General features: G+C 39.7%; 1 protein-coding gene across 3 annotated transcripts in view; it reads left to right on the top strand.

Annotated features, from left to right (window-relative positions):
* Positions 1-206: 206 nt before the first annotated feature.
* The window catches only part of G3BP1 (G3BP stress granule assembly factor 1), a 32,366-nt gene continuing 17,249 nt past the window's right edge, over positions 207-15,323 (top strand). The window contains exons 1-3 of one of the 3 annotated variants that reach the window (XM_036423377.2): positions 207-361; positions 10,048-10,160; positions 14,273-14,354. In XM_036423377.2, the coding sequence (XP_036279270.1) occupies positions 10,066-10,160; positions 14,273-14,354 (177 nt within the window). In that variant the 5' untranslated portion in view covers positions 207-361; positions 10,048-10,065. Of the gene's footprint in view, positions 362-1,050; positions 1,070-1,196; positions 1,432-10,047; positions 10,161-14,272; positions 14,355-15,323 lie in introns of those variants that run through there. The other 2 variants (XM_045576585.1, XM_036423376.2) reach the window with 2 other exon arrangements.

Raw genomic sequence — 15,323 nt, 5'->3', positions numbered from 1 at the left:
GGCCATTGTGGGCATCGGTCAATAAACGTCCCACCCTCCTTCCCACCTTCCCTTTAAGTAATTGGTCCTTCTCTGTGCCAATCCGTTACTAGGGAAACGAGATCCGCACAGTCTCATAGGCATGAGTCAAAGCCAATCAAGAGTCACGCCTTCACTCCGAGTCGATATCCAATGGCTGCTCGAGGAGCCCAGAGGACGCAGTCAGGATTGGTCGCCAGCCGCCGCAACAAGTTAGGCTGCGTGCGCCATTATATAGACCCGGCGACGGAGCACGCGTGTGCGGACGCAGTTGCGTGAGGGCTTTTTCTCCTTCCTCCGAGCGGTGGAGCAAAGCTTGTTCCTCTCCGTCTCAGCCGCGCAGGTACGCCGGGGTATGGGCGGCGCTGGGCGGCTCGAGGTCGAGGAAGAGCGGCAGAGGCTGTGAGAGGGAGGAGAAGAAGACGGAGCGTCGCCGGTGTGAGGCGCGCCCCCCCTTTCAACGGCCGCAGGCGGGCGCACGGGCGCGCGGAGGCTCTCCGCCCCTCCGCCCCCCCCCCTCCCCGGGCCGGCGCGCGTGGCCGGGTTCGCCGCGTGCGCGTGCCGCGCCCAACTGCCACGCGGGGCGAGAGCCAGCCGCGGCCGCCGCCCGGGGTCCCGGGGCGATCTCCAGGGTTCGCCCGCCTTTCCCGCCCGCCTCCCCACGCGCCCGCTGGTCTTCCCTCCGCTGGCGAGGGGGCTCCGGCGTGGCCTGGGCCGGAGGAGGCGGCTTTCATTCGGGGCTGGGAGCGTCACGAAAGTGCGATAAGAGGATTTTGCGACCGGGAAGCAGAAGTGCTGCTGCTGTTGGGCTTTCCAGGGACTTCAGGAGGAGCTGTGGGTAGCTGTGGGTGCATGCATGGGTCATGAGCGTTAATAACGAATTCTTTCCAAACCCTTATTGTGTGCCAGGCACGGTGTCGAGCCAATTGTGTGCCTCTCATTGACCCCCCATAGCCTGGGGAGGTAGGTCCGATGATTTTCCTCATGTTACAGCAGACTCAGAGGACCAGGACCCGCCGTGTGTGACATGGTCCGAGGCATGCAGGCGACGGTAAGGGGCAGGTGCTTGTTTGCACCCAAGGTTGCCTGACTCCCTAGTCCCCGAGCCTATTTTAAATATTTCTTTTATTTTAGCGCCCCATGTGACCCCAGGGCACCTTGGCCCCCTAGGGCATCGGTAGTCCCCTGCGGGCAGCATCCGCCCCGAAAAGCCGCCCTGCTGCTGCGGAGGCTGCGGCGGCTGCATTTGTCCTGGAGCCGCTCCTGGGCTTCCAGGGAGACCAGGGTTGGACGTGGGCTGAAGACAAAGGAAGAGAGAGAGAGCGTTTGGGCTTCCTTTCTGTTTGTATTCGCGTAGGTAGCCGCTGGGTGTGCTGCCCTAAAAGCGCCTGGGAAAAGTATCCGATGAAACGAGTAAGTGCAAGGGAACGTGTACAGTGTTCCTCAGAGTCTGATTTGAAACTCACAGTGTGATGATGGGAAATTCCCGCCAGCAGGAAGTTAGGCAGACTTTTGAGAGGGACCTTCGAGAACATCGCTTAACTTCCTCGTTCTTTATCATTGAAGAAAATGAGGGTCAGAACCATGAGATGAGGTTCAGACCTCGCCAGCATGTGTGGGTTAACACTTGAAGTAGGAATGGGAAGGAGGGTGCTCAGTTACAGTGTAAGTTGACCTTTGCGGAGCTTATGCTGGGTAAGAGGTGAGTGGGAAAACTTCACCTCTGTTGGTAGTTGGGGTCTTTTGTGGATAGCAGCTTATCCCCATTCAGTTCATTATTTAGCATTTACTCTTAGGCTCCTGTGTATATGCAGACATAGACGACACTTTCAAAGACTTGAGTGAATCTTTTTCTAGTAAAGTTATATTTTAGTTTTTTGAAAGCCAGTATACTCCCTGTCTTCATGAAATAATAAATGTTCCTGTGTTGCAGGTCCAAGTCATTACACCACAGATGTCTCTACTTGAGATAAAAGTACAGTAAAAGATTTGAGACTTAATCCATTTGAATTTTGATTGGGATGGCTTTCAACTTTTTTTTTTAAGAATGTGCCTATTTTGAGTATATGGACACTACTGTGTTTTCCCGAAAATAGGACATCATCCGAAAATAAGACCTAGCGCAACTTTGGGAGAAAAAATTAATATAAGACACTGTCTTATTTTCGGGGAAACAAGGTATTTACGATTGATCTTGATTTGTTTTTTTTTGCAGTCAGCAAGAACACATAATTTAATCCTTGTAAGTAAATTTTAAAACTATCAGGAAGCTTAATATTTGTAAGTGTGTCCATTTACCCAATACTTCCCATGTTTCTTAACAGAAAGTAGCAAATATAGGATGGAAATTTTGTATTGAAAAGCTGTAGGTGTGTTGGTGTTGCCATAAATAACAGATTGCCTTAGAATATAACTTTGTTTTACTTGGAACTTGCTTTCCTGTAGCAGTGCCACTTACCTGCGGTTAGACACCCGTTAACTATTGAATTAGCATTTTAAGTTAGCAAATGTTAAAACACTATAATGATCTGCATTTAAACTGACTTTGAGTCCAGCTAATTTTATTATTGCTTGAGGTAAGACACATCAATGAAATTATCTTATGCATTAATTGAGGAAATTGTTACTTTCCCCTCCAAATTCTTTTTTTAAGGAAAAAAACAACAACAACCCTGTTCTTGGCCTCAGGCAAATGTTATTAGTTAGTTGAGCAAGAATATGGAAACTGGTATTTCCCAAATTGGTAGACCAGTATGTATTCATTTATCAAGAACAAGTGATTTTTGAAGAAAAATTGTAATTATATAAGACTTAGGCCGAGACTGGTTTGGCTCCTTGGATAGAGTGTCGGCCTGCAGACTAAAAGATCCTAGGTTCGATTCTGGTCAAGGGCATGTACCATGGTTGCGGGCACATCCCCAGTAGGGGGTGCACAAGAGGCAGCTGATCGATGAATCTCATCGATGTTTCTAACTCTATCCCTCTCTCTTCCTCTCTGTAAAAAAATAAATAAAATATATTAAAAAAAAAACATAAACGACTTAGGTGCCACCTTGATAACCAGCCAAGTCAAAGGTTACTTTTGATATTGTTAAACCCTTTAAATATAAACTTTTGTGTCTTTTATTTTTTTATTATTTATTTATTTAAAAAATATATTTTATTGAGTTTTTACAGAGAGGAAGAGAGAGGGATAGAAAAACATGGATCAGCTGCCTCCTGCACACCCCCCACTGGAGATGTGCCAGCAACCAAGGTACAGGTCCTTGACCAGAATCGAACCTGGGACTTTTTAGTCCGCATGCTGACGATCTACCCACTGAGCCAAACCAGTTTCGGCTGTGCCTCTTAACTGGTAGCAAAGTAGGCAGTTCTTTGTTCTTTATTTAATTCAGTTTGCAGTTCTCAGCTGACAGTTTGCTAAGGAACATCAGGAGATGTGGAAATGTTGGTGACCTACTTTGCAGCAGTTTTTTGTAATTTACATTTTATTTTACTTGTTTTAGTACTTTGAATAGAGAATAAAGGGCAGAGGTTAGCTTTAAATTTATTGATTTCAGAGAGGAAGAGCGAGGGAGAGAGAAGAAACATAAATGAAGAGAGAGAATCGTCGATCAGCTGCCTCCTGCACATCTCCCACTGAAGATGGAGCCTGCAACTTGGGCATGTGTCTTGACCAGAATTGAAACCCGGGACCCTTCATTCCGCAGGTCGATGCTCTATCCACTGAGCCAAATCAGCTAGGGTTTTTGAATTGCATATGGCTTTTAGGATGGATAAGGAAACGTTTTATTAAAAGATGAAATTTAAGCCGAAACCTGTTTGGCTCAGTGGATAGAGCATCCGCCTGTGGACTGAAAGGTGTCCCGGGTTCAATTCCGGTCAGGGGCATGTACCTTGGTTGTGGGCACATCCCTAGTGGTGGGTGTGCAAGAGGCAGCTGATAGATGATTCTCTCTCATTGATGTTTTTAACTATCCCTCTCTTCCGCTCTTTAAAAAATCAATAAAATATAGATTTAAAAAGATGAAATTTAATATAAAGCCTGAATTTGTGACCTAATAAATTTTTTCTTTTTGCCAGTTTAATAAAATGAATCACTTGACCTTTCAGCAAAGATATATTTTTTAAAGGTAATATTTCAGAATTTATATATGTGCATTGTATGTTCATTTAGTTGTGCTTTAAGACTGCTTTGGAGCTCTGGCTGGTGTGGCTCAGTTGGTTAGGCGTTACCCTGTGCACTGAAGGGTTGCCATTTCCATTCCTGGTGAGAATACATGCTCCAGTTTCAGCTCTATCCGACAGGAGGCAGCTGATTGATGTTTTGCCCTCATATTGATGTTTCTCTCTAAATATCAATAAAAAAAAATCTTTAAGAGCCCTGGTTTGGCTGGTTTGGCCCAGTGGATAGAGGGTTGGCTTGTGGACTGTTTTTCTCAAGGGAAATATTCCTGATGACTATGATGAGTAAACATTGTTTCAGAAATACTAATTTTATTCAGCAAACTAATTTTCCTAGCATAAGAATAAATTATTTAGCAGTGTTTAACAGAAAAGTAAAACTTAATGTGTGTGCATATATATATATATATGTGTATATATATATGTGTATATATATATATATATATATATATATTTTTTTTTTTTTTTTTAAGAGTGCAAGGGAGTGGTAGAGACAGAGACATGACGGGCTCAATTGAAACTGGGACCCTTCAGTCTGCAGATTGATGCTCCACCCACTGAGCCAAACCTGCTAGGGCTAATGTTAATTTTTTTTAAAGACAGAAATTTTTATACCTAACATGGTTAAACATACCTAAAACTACTGTAGTTCTAAGATGCATGTTTTAAAAGTTAAGATATTAAGATATGTACTTGATTTAGGTTTAGATTTAAAGTTTGACTGAACAGTTATATTCTGTGGGGACACAGACAAGACTTCCTACATAGCATTAGTATGGGTGGACCACTGCAGTCTTAAAGTCACCCTAAAAGTTTCTTAAAAGGTCAAGTTTTACATTAAATGTTTGGGCTTCTGTATTTCAGGGTACATTACTAAAATTCTTCTCATAGGACATATGCATTTTTATTTTCCTAGCAGAATACATAAGTAGTCTTATAAGTGACAGAAAAGGATGGGATATAGAAATGCTTTCTTTTATCATAGTTAATAATTATAATACTAATAGTACTGAAAGCTAACATTCAGTACTTACTGTCTTCCAGACAATTTTTATAATTAGGATTTTAATTTAACAGATGAAAAAACTGAGGGGCACAGATAGCAAGTTACTAGCCCATGAGCACAGCTAGTGAATGGAGTTGAGGATTTTCCCCAGTGAAAGCATTAAAGAAAATTTGGGGGTACCTTTGGTTGTATTTTCAATACTCATTTACTATTTTTAAAAGAGCACTCAATTTCCAAGTTTTGTCATATTTTACTTCTCTTAATCATTTCTAAGTGGTCAGTTTTGTCTTTAGTTCTTGGGGTAAAGAACTATTCCCTTTTCCTAACCGAGCACCTTTTTAGAAAATATATATATTTTTAATATATTTTATTGATTTTTTACAGAGAGGAAGGGAAAGAAATAGAGAGCTAGAAACGTCGATGAGAGAGAAACATCGACCAGCTGCCTCTTGCACACACCCAACCGGGGATGTGCCCGCAACCAATGTCCATGCCCTTGCCCAGAATCGAACCTGGGACCTTTCAGTCCGCAGACCGACGCTTTACCACTGAGCCAAACCGGCATCAGCTTTAGAAAATATTTCTAAGGAAAATTTCAGAAAAATATTTTAAGGGAAAATATAATATTTAAAAAATATATATTTCCTTTTCCTTTTCATTGAGTATAATTTTGAGATATCATGACATTCACAAATACTGGGAATATTAAAACTTAGATATAAAATTAGTAGAAAGTGAACTTCCTTTAGTGAAAAATGAATGCTACTCTTTTATTCCCAAGTCCTGTTTCTTTCATCTCTGATCTTCCTAGTCTATAATGATTTCAGTTTATATCCTTCTTAGTAATATTATTTAATTTATTTATTTATATTTTATTTTATTGTTTAAAGTATTACAAATAGCTGAAACCAGTTTGGCTCAGTGGTGGAGCGTCGGTCCGCGGACTGAAAGGTCCTAGGTTCTATTCCAGTCAGGGGCATGTACGTGGGTGTGTGCAAGAGGCAGCTGGTCGATGTTTCTCTCTCATTGACGTTTCTCTCCCTTCCTCTCTGTAAAAAATCAATAAAATATATTTAAAAAAATCTTTTTAAAAAGTTCTTTAAAGTATTACAAATAGTAGTACATATAACCTTGTCCTGGCCTCCCCTGCACATGCCTTCACTCCACCACCCAGTGTCTTGTGTCCATTGGTTATGCTTATATGCATGCAAATAAGTCCTTCGGTTGATCTCTAACCTTCCCCGCCACCCCCAACACTCCCCAGCCTTCCAGCTATAATTTGACAGTCTGTTCCATGCTTCTCTGCCTCTGTATCTATCTTTTTATTCATTAAGTTATAATGTTTATCATCCATAAATGAGTGAGATCCTGTGGTATTTTTTTTTTCACTGCCTGGCTTATTTCACTAAGCATAATGCTCTCCTCCTTTCCATCCATTACTGCTGCAAATGTTAAGAATTCCTTTTTTATAGCAGTCTAGTATTCCATTGTATAGATGTACCATAGTTTTCTAATGCACTCATCTGCTGATGGGCACTTAGGCTGTTTCCAAATCTTAGCCCTTGTAAATTGTGATGCTATGAACATATGGGTGTATGTATTCTTTTTGATTGGTGTTTCTCTTTTCTTGGGATATATTCCTAGAAGTGGGATTACTGGGTCATATGGTAGTTCCATTTTTGCGGAAACGCTACACTGTTTTCCACAATGGGTACACCAGTCTGCATTCCCATCAGAGTGAAGGAGGGTTTCTTTTTCTCCACATCCTCTCCAGTACTGGTGATTTGTTGATTTGTTGATGATAGTCATTCTGACAGGTGTGAAGTGGTACTTCCTTGTTGTTTTGATTTATATGTCTTGGATAATTAATGACTTTGAGCATGTTTCATGTTTCTCTTGGCTTTTTGAATGTCCTCTTTCAAAAAGTGTCTATTAAGGTCCTTTGCCCATTTTTTGATTGGATTGTTTATTTTCCTTTTGTTAAGTTGTATGAGTTCCCTGTCAATATTGGAGATTAAACCCTTATTGGAAATAACACTGGCCAATGTGTTTTCCCATGCAGTGGGCTTTCTTACTGTTTTGTTGATGGTTTCTTTCTTTTTTTTCCACTTTAAAAAAATATTTTATTGATTTTTTTACAGAGAGGAAGGTAGAGAGATAGAGATCTAGAGAGAGAAACACCCACCAGCCGCCTCTTGCACACCCCCCATCGGGTATATGCCTGCAACCAACGTACATGCCCTTGACCGGAATCGAACCCGACACCTCAGTCCGCAGAACAACCTCTACCACTGAGCCAAACCGGTTTCGGCAGCCTTTGATATTTTAATTTTGAAATCAGCCCCTTTTTTGAACAGTGAAGCAATATAGTTGCTTTCTACTAAAATATATATTTTAGTCACATGGACATAATTTTCCTCCAGTTTTATTGAGAAATAATTGCCAAGAATATTATTTTTAAATACTGCTAGTTTCCCTTGGGTTCATTGTTCAATGTTTATTATAGAAGTGCTTAAAGGAGAGACTTCAAGAGCCAAAGCTTTCATTTTAATGGGACCACAACTGCCCTCTCCTGCAGGCCTGGTCCCTCCCAACTACCTTTTCCTGCTGGCTATCTTGTGGTGGCCATCTTGGGTCCACAGGGGGGCTGCCATCTTGTATGTTGGAGTGATGGTCAATTTGAATATTACCTCTATATTATATAGGATTGTTCTTGTTAATTCTCACCTGAGGATATTTTTTCATTGATATATATATTTTTTTTTAAGCAAAAATGGAAGAGAGAGGGAAGGACAGGAACATTGATATGAGAGAAGCATCCATTGGTTGCCTTCTGCAGGACTCCTGACCAGGACCAGGGCGGAGCCTACAACCAAGGAATTTGCCCTTGATGGAATTGAACCCAGGACCCTTTGGTCTGCAGGTTGATGCTCTATTAACTGAGCCAAACCAGCTAGTGTGAGAAGCTAAGACCTTTTAAGAAAGGAAAATTTACATAAGAACTCTAATATATAAAGTGTAGTCATTCTGATCTAATTAAGTAATGGGAAGTCTTAGAACTCAGAAATTATAGCTAGGTGACTATTAAGAACCTTTAATATCCAACTGTAATCTGTAAGTACTGAAGAATCTAGGATCAGTAAAAACATCTGGAATTATCTTTTTCTGGACCAAAACCCAGGGGAAAAAATACAACAATTTCACATTCTGCCTCAGGTTAGTCTACTTTAAGTTTATTATTTTAAGATTTGGGATCCAGATTCTTGTTACTGATAACCTCATAAACATGCCTGCAGGCAAACTACTCTTCAGTATGACTGGGAAGCTATTTCACAGTGGCTGTAATTTGGGGAAAATGCAGAACAGGCCTTCAACTAATTTCTTACATTTTTGTGAAACAAGTAAGTGGGACAGATTTAAGAATAATAAGGATGAGGACATCTGTAATGTCAACACTAAAAATAAAGTTTAAAAAAAAGGAAAAGAAAAAAAAAATGAGGAAATGGAGTGGGTGAGGATAAATATATCTCCACAAACTGCTTATTCATGAATTGACAAACCAAACTCAGTCCACTTTGCCTATCTTTTTTTATTTAGGTTTTTTATTTTTAATGTATTATATATAAATTTCAGAGAGAAAGGGAGAGGAAGAGAGACAGAAACATCAATGATGAGATGGAAACTTTGATTGGCTGCCTCTTGCACGCCCCCCCCCCCTGCCGCCCCACTGGGGACTGAGCCTTTCAGTTCCCAGACCGGCGCTCTCTACCACTGAGCCAAACCGGTTTCGGCTTGAAATTTTTTTTTTCAATAACAGTTTACTTTCAATATTACTTTGTATTAGTTTCAGATGTACAGTAGAATGATTAGAAAATAATATCCTTAAAGTTCTTTTAAAATAATAACTGACAATAATTGAGGACTTAGTATCTGTCATGTGCCTTTCTTAATGCTCAAAGGTACTAACTTTAAATCATAATGATAATTTTGAGGTGATAGGGATTATTTTGTTGAGTAAAAACATCTTAACTTTTTTTACCCACATTATTTTTAGATTATTTTTGGTCCCATTATAGAATAAATTGAGCATATTTAGAATTTGTTTTTAAAGATACCAAATATTTCTCTGACTTAGTTTGATTAAAAATGTGATAGTAGGTGCCCATATATCTTAAGCTGTATTTGTTTGATTTTATCATCCTCAAATGAAATAGTTCCATAAATAAGAATATGTTTTTATTTTATAACTCAAATACTCTGGATTAAATTAATTTGGAAAATTGCGGTAGGATGGAAATATGTGTCTTTGAGTTTCTTATATTCAGTTAAAAAATTGAATATTGGGAATAATGATGAATTATATATATTAATTTTTTTTACAGAGAGGAAGGGAGAGGGATAGAGAGTTAGAAACATCAATGGGAGAGATAAAACATCGATCAGCTGCCTCCTGCACACCCCTTATTGGAGATGTGCCCTCAACCAAAATACATGCCTTAGACCAAACCGAACCTGGGACCCTGGGACCCTTCAGTCTGTAGGCCAATACTCTATCCACTGAGCCAAACTGCTTAGGGCAATGAATTCTTTATAGTGATTTTTCCCCCCTTCCCAGTATTTCTCTGATTACAATAAATTTCAATGTATAAAATATCACCTGGTCTGTGTGTTGTTTTTATAATACCGGTAATTATTTCTTTTTAAAACCAAGAATTTCTGAAGTAATCTTGTCTTTACTTTTGAGTTGGTTTTAGCTAAATGATTATCTTCTCCCCTGCTACTTTTTCCTTTTGTACTTGACCTTTCCGGTTGAACAAATTTAACTGTTTTTTTTCCAGGTTGAATTGACCAAAGCAATGGTTATGGAGAAGCCTAGTCCCCTGCTGGTCGGGCGGGAATTCGTGAGACAGTATTACACTCTGCTGAACCAGGCCCCAGACATGCTGCACAGGTAAAAGTTCTTCAAATGCTGTATTTCAGTATGTGGTTATTTACCCTCGAAATTCTCTTATTCACCTGTAGGGTTGTTGCATAATAGTGCTTTCTTTTCATTGAACTTATTGGGGTGATATGGGTTAATGAAATTATATGGGTTTCAGGTATATAATTCTACAATGCATCATCTGTATATTGTATTGTGTGCTTATCATCCCAAGTCAGAATGTCTAATGGTGCTTTTTATATAAGTGCCAATAAATTGTGGTTGTTAAAATGATACCATTTTAAATAGGATATATAAATATTACTAGAGGCCCGGTGCATGGATTTGTGCACCAGTGGGGTCCTTGGCATAGCCTGCGGGCATTAACCAAAATGGGCAGTTTAGTGCCACCTCTTGCAGTTCCTCCCCCCGGCCAGCAATCACCCCCCATGGCCCCAATTGGGGTGCCAGCCGGCCAACCTCCTATGACCCCTCTGCCCCCTGTCCAATCAACCTCCTGCAGTTCCTCCCCCTACCTAGACCCCCCATAGACTTTGATCATCAGTCAGGCTGAGGGACCCCACCTGTGCATAATTTGTGCACCAGGCCCCTAGCATATTGATAATTTTTTAATCGTCATCCAAGGATATTTTTTTCCATTTATTTCTAGAGAGAGTGAAATAAGGGAGGCGGGGTACTAGAGAGAGATAGAAACAACTTGAAAGAGACATATCAATTGGTTGCTTCTTAGTGTTGCTATGCTTTTAAAAATTAGGGCCTCTTTTTAGTGGAAATAATACATACTTATAAATCAAAACATGAAATAAACATGGAAGTAAAACCATGCTAATAATTTTAAGGATTTAAAAAAATTCATATATTTTATTGATTTTTCAGAGAGAGGAAGGGAGAGGGACAGAGAGTTAGAAACATTGATGAGAGAGAATCATCGATCAGCTGCCTCTTGCACACTCCCTACTAGGGATGTGCCCACAACCAAGGTACATGCCCTTGACCGGAATCGAACCTGGGACCTCTGTCCATTGAGCCAAACCAGTTTCAGCTTATTTATTTATTTATTTATTATTTATTTATTTATTTATTTATTTATTTTAAATATATTTTATTGATTTTGTACAGAGAGGAAGGGAGAGAGATAGTTAGAAACATCGATGAGAGAGTCATCGATTAGCTGCCTCTTGCACACCCCCTACTGGGGATATGCCCGCAACCAAGGTACATGCCTTTGACTGGAATCGAACCCAGGACCTTTCAGTCCCCAAGCTGACACTCTATCCATTGAGCCAAACTGGTTTTGACTCAACACTTTTATTTATTTATTTATTTATTTATTTTTAAATAAATCTTTATTCAGATTACTACAAATGTGATCCTCTTTCCCCCCTCAATTGCTCCCCTTCACCAGGTTCCCACCCCACCCTCTGTCCTTTCCCCATCCCCCATTGTCCTCATCCATAGGTGCACCCCCACTCCCCTTTTCCCGCACCTCCACTCCCCTTTTCCCTGAGAATTGTCAGTCCACTCCCCTTCCATACCTCTGATTCTATTATATTCACCAGTTAATATTGTTCATCAGATTTTTGAATTCCCTTGGTTTTTAGATTCACTTGTTGATAGCTACGTATTTGTTGATCATAATTTTTATCTTTATCTTCTTCCTCTTCCTAAATAACCTCCTTCAGCAATTCATATAATTCTGGTTTGGTGGTGATGAACTCTTAGCTTTTTTTTATTTGTGAAGCTCTTTATCTGTCCTTTGATTCTGAGTGATAGCTTTGCTGGGTAGATTATTTTTGGCTGTAGGTTCTTGTTATTCATCACCTTGAATATTTCTTGCCATTCCCGTCTGGCCTGCATGGTTTCTTTTGAGAAATCAGCTGACAATCTTATGGGTGCTCCTTTATAGGTCACTACCTGCTTTTCTCTTGCTGCTTTTAATATTCTCTCTTTGTCTTTTGCTCTTGGAATTTTAATTATGATATGTCTTGGTGTGGTCCTCCTTGGATTCCTTTTGTTTGGGGTTCTGTGGGCTTCCTGGACCTGTAAGTCTATTTCTTTCCCCAGGTGGGGGAAGTTTTCTGTCACTATTTCTTCTAGTACTCTTTCGGTATCTTGCTCTCTCTCTTCTGGAATCCCCATAATTCTGATGTTGGTTCGCTTGAAATTGTCCCAGAGGTTTCTTACACTATCTTCAACTTTCTGGATTCTTTTATCTTCTCCCTTCTGCAGAGGAGTGTCCTCTGGCTCTTTGTGTTCTAAATCTTTGTCTTGATTCTTGCGATCTTCCAGTCTGTTTTTAGGACTTTGTATAGTATTTTTTATTTCATACAGTGTTTTCTTCATTTCTTGTTGATCCCTTATTATTTCTAGTTGCTCCCTTTACATATCCTCATAGGTCTCATTTATTTTATCGGCCTTTTTTAGGATATTGTTGAATAACCTTATAACTGTAGTTTTGAACTCAATGTCCAATCTTTTCTTTTCCTCCATCTCCTTCCTTTGTGTCCTTCTTGTCTGCATTTTAGTTGTTTCCCTGATTTGATAGAATAGCTTTGTGTGCGAGGTGTTCTGGTAGAGCCCAGTAGCACAGCCTTCCCAGTTACCTGCAGTGGACAGTCTTGGTGTAGCCCTTTGTGGGCTGTGAGGATCAGCAGTGACTCAGCTAGGAGGGTTTCCCTACTCTGCTTGAATAGGGCGGGGTCTCGGGGTGGCGCAGACAATCTTTGGTTCCCTGTCAGTCTCGCCTTAGAAAAGTCCTTCACAGTTCCTGAGGTTCAGCGTGCCTTCTCTCTCCTTCCCAGATGGCAGAGCCTCCTCTCAGCCAGCTGTCTGGCGCTTCAGGGCAATGCCTCCCCTGTTTTTCAGTTCTAAATTCAAATTTGTTGTGGTAGGCTGCATTCGGGTGTCTACCCTATGCCGCCATCTTGGTTTCTCCTATTTATTTATTTTTAATGTTTTTAGAGACAGAGGAAAGGAAAGGGAGATAGAAACATCAATGAGAGCTAACATCAATTGGCTGCCTCTTGCATGCCCCTCGCAGGAGATCAAGCCCAAAACCCGGGTATGTGCCCTCACCAAGAATCAAATTGTCAACCACTCTTGGTACATGGGTCCACCCTCAATCACTGAGCAATACTGGCTGGGCCTTTTGTTGTGTTTTAGGTCAAAATTTCATTCTGTACCCTTAGAAGTTAGGTAAATTTGAATTTAAGAAGCAGGAGTTGAAAGAAACTAACCAAGAACATTCATATATTTCTTATCAATATTGATATTGATTGATTCTAAGACATCCTTTTTTTCACATTTTATTTCTGAGATAGGAACAGTGGCTTACCAGCAGTGAATTGATTTCACTGGCTGACATGCAACTTTTTAAATAACTAACAATTATAAGGTATACTTGGGGTCTTGTGGGCTCAGATCTTTCCCCTTTAGGGGGTGGGGGAGGTAGAGTCAAGATGTAGAATGGCACATGATGGACTCATTTGTGAAAAATTATTTATATATAAAGTACAGATATTAAGAAATCCTTATAGGGTGGTTAACCGTGGGATGACTTTCCTGATCCAGTATAGTATTGTAATGAGACACAGCAGTCAAGGATAGAGAAAAATAAAAAAGCTATGGAAATTAAAATCTACAACTTGTAGTGCATCAGCAAACATTACTAAAAACTACTAAAACACACTTGCATGATGAGTTTAATGGGAATTTCTCACCTGCATTCTTGGATATAAAAGGACTATCCAAGTCTAGGGAGAGTATAGATGTCCTCATCTATTTAAAAACTGCCTAATTTCTTCTTGAGTGAAAGCAGGGACTTTTGTTTTAAGTGCCTTTCCTGACATTAACTCCAAGATCCTTCTCAACATGATCATCCTACTCTGAAACCTGGAAGGTGTGACTTGTAATATAAGTGTTCACCTCATTGAACAAATTCATTCCCATTCAGCAGTGTTTACTGACATGGAGGGGATGGATCTATGATTGTATACAAAAATGAAAAAGAAAGCACATTCTTGCTTCCAAGAATCTGCCGCTGAGGCAGTTAGGTACCAAACATGAAAAATTATTACCTGTTCTTAGGAAGATGACAAGTAAATTATATTTCTGTTTGACAGGTTTTATGGAAAGAACTCTTCTTATGTCCACGGGGGATTGGATTCAAATGGAAAGCCAGCAGATGCAGTCTATGGACAGAAAGTAAGAATGCCAAGCTTTATGTAGGTGGTTTAGCAGCTAGAAAATAATCCCTAAAATTGAAGTAGATGCATGCTTAATAGATTTGCTGATAATGAGAGATCAAATATGTCGTTTTAAAAAAATTGAGGTATTTAATAATTGTTTGGTTAATACAGTAGTTATTGAAATGCTTATGATGTCACATTGCTCATTTTGTATTATATATTGTGAAGTTTTTTAACCTGTTAACCAGGGAGTTCCCTTTTTAATGACCTGTAATGGGCGCATACTCTTTCATTAGGACGTGTCAGTATGTCATGCCCGGAGGATGTAATTTCATATTATTTTTTTAAATTTATACTTAATGAAAATAAATAAATATATATATATATATATATATATATATATATATATATATATATATTTGTTTATTTATATATATAAAGCACAAAGGGAAATACAAAATTACAAAGAAAAATAGAAAAGAATACCGACAAAAATAAATGGGCACGTCGAATTAAAAAATTATAAATTTTACAAACAAAGATAAAGATTACAAAAAGATAGCCGAAACCGGTTTGGCTCAGTGGATAGAGCGTCGGCCTGCGGACCTAAAGGTCCCGGGTTCGATTCCGGTCAAGGGCATGTACTTTGGTTGCCGGCACATCCCCAGTGGGGGGTGTGCAAGAGGCAGCTGATCGATGTTTCTCTCTCATCTCATCGATATTTCTAACTCTCTATCCCTCTCCTTCCTCTCTGTAAAAAAGTCAATAAAATATTAAAAAAAAAAGATATATACCGTTCCTCTAGGGGCGCAACATATATTTCAAAGACGTATTCATATGTCTTACCTGTTCCCGATATTGTTTACGTTTGACGTATTTATAGGTCCCCCTTGGTTAACAGGTTAATATATGAGATGATTGGTTTTAGCATGGGGTCATCTATTATAAACTTTACATATTTTTTAAAACTATTTTTATTGATTTT

The sequence above is a fragment of the Pipistrellus kuhlii genome, unplaced genomic scaffold, assembly GCF_014108245.1.
Source record: "Pipistrellus kuhlii isolate mPipKuh1 unplaced genomic scaffold, mPipKuh1.p scaffold_m20_p_8, whole genome shotgun sequence".
Lineage (NCBI taxonomy): Eukaryota > Metazoa > Chordata > Mammalia > Chiroptera > Vespertilionidae > Pipistrellus > Pipistrellus kuhlii.
This window is presented reverse-complemented; position numbering and strand designations above follow the sequence as displayed.